The sequence below is a fragment of the Hyalella azteca genome, unplaced genomic scaffold (assembly GCF_000764305.2).
Source record: "Hyalella azteca isolate HAZT.00-mixed unplaced genomic scaffold, Hazt_2.0.2 contig16187, whole genome shotgun sequence".
NCBI lineage: Eukaryota > Metazoa > Arthropoda > Malacostraca > Amphipoda > Hyalellidae > Hyalella > Hyalella azteca.
Window position 1 is genome coordinate 31,235 of NW_025946014.1, and position 5,277 is coordinate 36,511.

Sequence of the window (5,277 nt, forward strand, 5' to 3'; positions counted from 1 at the left end):
TTGTTGGTAAATACTGCTACTTACAACAGTTTTATTATTACTTACTGTTACCTAAAATATATTTCTTGCTAAGAGCTTATATTAGAAATAGAAGCACAGCATAAAATGCAGAGGTCTATAATAAGGTTGTGGATACATCAGGACACATTCCATTGTTTTCAATAACTCGTATTTTCTTATTTTCCTCACATTAGGTATAGAATTTCTTAAATTAACACTGATCCTGAAACTTTTTGACATTTAAAAAATAATAAAATACTCCTGTGTGTTCTAAACACGACAATTTTGCATTCAGCAAAGTCATTCTATTAAATTGATCAAGACTGAGAGATTTTTATGAAAGTGAATTACCATCATTTCAACTAGATTATTTTTTGCTCGCGCATTAAAATCCTACATCGCTTTGCTTGCAGCCATATAAGGCAATTTATGGTCTTGACACCTATGCCGTGTTAAGCTTTCATTTGAACTCCCACAGCCAATAAGAGAACCCGAGTGTAATCGTGAAATTTGCTGTAATTTTAAGAGAGTTCACATGCTATGAAGTGGTGGTTGTCACATGAAGAGGTAACAATAAAGAAATGATACGCTTTAGTCATCATTTTCATTTAAACGCGGCAAATTGCGCATTATGAAAAAATGAAATTGAACAAGCTTGTTATGCATTACCCGTTACATATTTTGTTGCGTGTACCATGCTTCTATTAGTATCATCCCTAATGACTTGCATTCGTGATTCTTACCCTTATGCTCATAACAATAATACGAAATGTCTCATATAAATTGTGTTGTTAGAAACTTTGAATAAAAACTCATTTCTTCACAAAGCGGTTATTAATCCATACAATTTCATAACAACAAAGCGATTCTGTTTTTCCTTCGTACGTGTATGAGAGGAGCCATACAGGAATGGGCTCACCGAATATCGGTGTGAAACCTAAACTTCGCAGCTTGTGGACGAGCCGCCAGTACTTCTGCTTTCTCACCGACGTATTTTCACTTGCGAAAACCGCTGAAAAAAAATCATGAAGGGAAAACCTCAGGCAACTCATTGTTTTAGCACACAATTAGAAATAAAGTATCCTCACTTTTTATACGTGTTTTTGAAGGATAAATAATTGAATTTTATCGTGATAAATCTATGTATAATTGAATTAATTCTGAGAAACTTAATCCTTGATCCAATTAGGACGACCTTAACCAAACAGGCAACCAGTCAATAATGTACTGATTTTGCCTTACAAATCAACTATTGGCGGAAAATCAATGGAAATCTTACGATTATAAATAATTCTGATATAGCGGTTCATACAAAGCAAGCTGAGAAATTTAACTCACTTGGGTGTAGTTCCATGCCGATCTGCTTGATTCTAAAGAGTAGTTCCTGATCGTCGTAGAGCACGTTCTCTAGGAAGTCAATCTCGAAGCCCTCGATGTCGACCTTCAAGTAGTCGATAATTGAGTTCGTCTTGCCGATCTTTGCTAGGATGTCACGATAGGTGAGCACCTGCATGATCAATGAACAAACGATTAGCTAGCTCATCCTGTCGATCGTTGCTAGGATGTTGCGGTAGGTGAGGACCTGCACGATCAATGAACAAACGATTAGCTAGCTCATCCTAGCGATCGTTGCTAGTTTGTTGCGGTAGGTGAGGACCTGCACTATCAATGGTCAGACGATTAGCTAGCTCATCCTGTCGATCGTTGCTAGGATTTGAATGAACGTTTAAAGAGCTCGTTGTCTCACCGATCATTGCCGTGATGTCGTGGTTAGTGTGAAGCTAATTGATTAGTAAAACGATTTTAACTTTTTTACGAACGCGACAACAGTTCTTGTTCAAGTTACAAGAACGCGAATGCTTAGTTCTTGTTACACGATTCAAATAACTGTTCAGATATCATACATTTTTAAAAAGGCTCAAAGTAACCAAAACTTTTACGTACTGTAAGAAAACATGCTCCATCGCTAACGAATCTTTTTTAGTCTTACAACAAAAATTATTTAGGCTCAAAGGCTTTTCTTGTCATTTTAGGGTCTAATATGATTTTTGGGAAGGTTCAGGATCATCATTTTAGAGCTGTGAAAACGTTGCTGCTAAATTACACGTCCATTATAAGATCCATTTCGACCATAAATTCCGTCAATACCACACTTCACATTGCTCAATTTGTTGTAATATCCTTTATATGAGAAATCATAAGTGTATGATATTTTATTACGCCTCTATGCATAAACCTCTATAATATCATTTGTATTATACGTCGGTGGTAGCTCGCCTGACATTTAGCAGAGAATATCGACTTGGAGAGGAGAATATCGACTTCTTGGGTGACACCGCCGAGGCCCAGAGGGTAGAAGTGAACCCTCTTGCCTCGGATGTGCTCGGGGTCGCTCATGGTGGGGTCGAACGAGTACACCTAAGGCAGGAGGAAACAATCTAAGTTAAGTTCATGCAAACCTACACAGCTTGACTTCAGCCATACAAACCGTTTGGACAATTTTAAATTGAAACAGTAGTTGTTTTGTAATGTTATAAGTACTTCAATTCCATGCATACAGTGATTAATGTGCAAATGATTCATTTATTTTCCGGAAACCACCGAAAACCGTACGTTGATGCCATTTTAAATAGATTTGATTGAATATATTGTGGATAAACCTACACGAGATAGCCTTAGTAGCGTAAACTACAGTTAAAAATGAATAAGAGTTGATGTGTTGAAAAATTCTGATTTAATTGCAATCGCTGATGGTTATTTTTTCTCTATATATAATGTTGAAGCTCTTTGACATAGTTAAAGCTTCTTTTGACTGCAGTTAGATTATTCATATTGAAGCTTTACAGCCAAAATGAAACGTACAACTCATTGGCCATCATGAAAAGCCTTAAAATTTAAATGTAAATACAGGGACGTTGAAACCTATAGGCACGTTGAAGCCTCACCAGCAGTTCAATTTTCCGCCTTTGTTTTCTCAAATAAATTATCTGGAAACTTACATCACAGCCGTACTCCTCCATGGCGTCATCAAAGCTCCACTCATTGTTGATGCCGAAGGAGAGGACGGTGCAGGAGCCTGGAGTGGGCGCGACGCCCTCGTCCAGACACACTTTATAATTTCCGTCAGTTCCCACTATAAAATGATTGTCTTGGCCGCCAAATTGTTTCTGGTGGAATATTGGGGACAACCTTAGAGAGTGAATTTGTTTCCAAGCCAAAAAGAAATAATTCTCACTCTCTATTCAAAGATTATGAAGACATTTGCAAAAAAATTTCCCATTTGCAAGAATTTTTCCGACATAATCAAAGAAACTGCCACTAATACATGTCACTCATGCAGTCGTGCAAGGCGACGACAATGATTTTCTAGAGAATATTACTCTCAGTGGTAACGCCGGCAAAACTTAACAAGATGGCCTACCAGAAATAATCGTTATAAATTACAACATTTTTCAATAATTTACGCCTGATAGATAATGCAATCATTTATTAGATTTACTGCTTTGCAAATAACCCTTTTTTTCATTTCAGACCCTCTCCAAAAAGTCTTTTTTCTAAGTTATTATTGCGTGCATGAAAAGAATCATATAAGCCCACAAAACCAGATTCAGCTTCAGACAGGCAATGCACATTTCATGTAAAAACTTTTATGATGGTAATTACAAAGCAATATTCACCACATTCCGACAAGCATCGACGGTTTCTCTGATGTAGGCGTAGAAGTCCGACCAGCTCGGCTGAATATTTTCGTAATCCACGGCGTATTTGCTGCTATCGCCTGAAACGTTCATAGCTCATCTGACATTCTTCATTCTTAATTTCTTGATGTAAAATACTTGAAATTGCCCTATTAGAAATGGTCTGCTCAATTATTTGCTGGAAATGTTCTGAGCCAAATACTTTTTACGTATAAATGATATTGACTTACCTGGAATAGGTTGGAGGCCCTTTAAAGTTAATACCGTGACGTTCCTGTCAGAGACAACAGAGCGTTAGAAATTAGTGTAACAAGGAGCAAGCATTTCTCGTTAAAAATGTTTTTTTTCTTTATTCATATGATATTTATTCATGAATGGATTTTCAGATGATTTGGATTGTTCCTAAATAATGTATTTCGTACAAATTCATTTATAGCTTCTAACACTGTTCCATTAGCACGTATTTGGCGATAATACTACTAATATTTATCCATTTCTAGTCCACCTATCGATCAAACAGGAGCGTTATTAAATATACTGTCATGGTTATCAAATATGAATTGAACAAACCTGAGGTCCAACCAAGTCAATTCACACCATCAAAGAAAAAGTCCTTGCAAATGGTGAACATTTAAATGCCAACAAACCGGCGCATTTACGAGTTCAAACAAGTTAAAAATAGGCGCTATTAATTTTAAGTTAATATGGTATTCTATTATGTACTTTTTTAAATATTTCAGCGACTGTTGAGGCTCGAGCAATGGTTTGCGTCCCTTGTACCACGTCATGCAAGTCTAACCAGTTCAAGAAGTGCAAGAACTGCCCTTGAGGCCCGAACTGACGGCGTTTTTAGACACTGGTGGACTGGACAAGTTTTTTAGCTTCTGTTCAGGCCGAATCTTTAATTCTGCAGACCATGTTAATTTATGTTGATTAGTCGAGTTATTTTCGTATCATTTAAAATTCTCGGCAGCAGAAATTAGTTTCAATGTTTAGCTATATTGTTTGAGTCGCAAAAGTAGCAAATTCCTACTGAATTCTTTAGCAAAGCACGTATTGTGAAATATTGAAATTCAGAGCTAATTAAAATTAATCGCCTGAACCTTCGAGCGGTCAACATAAGAAAGAAGTACGGCGGTTCTTATATGCATTCCTGAGTAGAGGTATAAATGTGTTCAAAATCCATCCAACCAATTTATAGGCACATTTTGTCATCTTTTCACATACATAGTTTCTTTAATTTAGCCATTTTAAATATTTAAAAACGTAATTATTAGGTAAATTGTCAACAACAGTCAATTAAGGGGACCGGCTACCCTAAAATTTTCAATTATGTCGTTTTCCGGTTTTTATACTCATCTTAAAGCTGGAATTCTCCTCTTTCCAATGGTATCACTGTCATCTCTCTACGTGAATATTTACGTTCATGACGGCTCTTTAAACGGAGGCGGGTGGGAGAGTTCTTTAACTAATTACATATAAATTAATTAACTGCTGAAATCTTTGAATATAGTTTTTACCTGAGTTGTGCTGCAGTTACATGCTTAGTCTCATCTTAAAGCTGACATTTTAAGCTTTC

General features: G+C 36.5%; 1 protein-coding gene across 1 annotated transcript; it reads right to left on the bottom strand.

Moving 5' to 3' along the window:
* Positions 1–207: 207 nt before the first annotated feature.
* On the bottom strand, positions 208–3,989 carry LOC108672424 (probable methyltransferase-like protein 24; the record flags this gene model as incomplete). Its single annotated transcript, XM_018160072.2, has 6 exons — positions 208–1,012; positions 1,339–1,507; positions 2,278–2,418; positions 3,000–3,167; positions 3,678–3,778; positions 3,929–3,989. Coding segments are annotated over 6 exons (840 nt in total), but the record flags the coding sequence as incomplete, so codon positions are not given.
* Between the last annotated feature and the right edge of the window lie 1,288 nt (positions 3,990–5,277).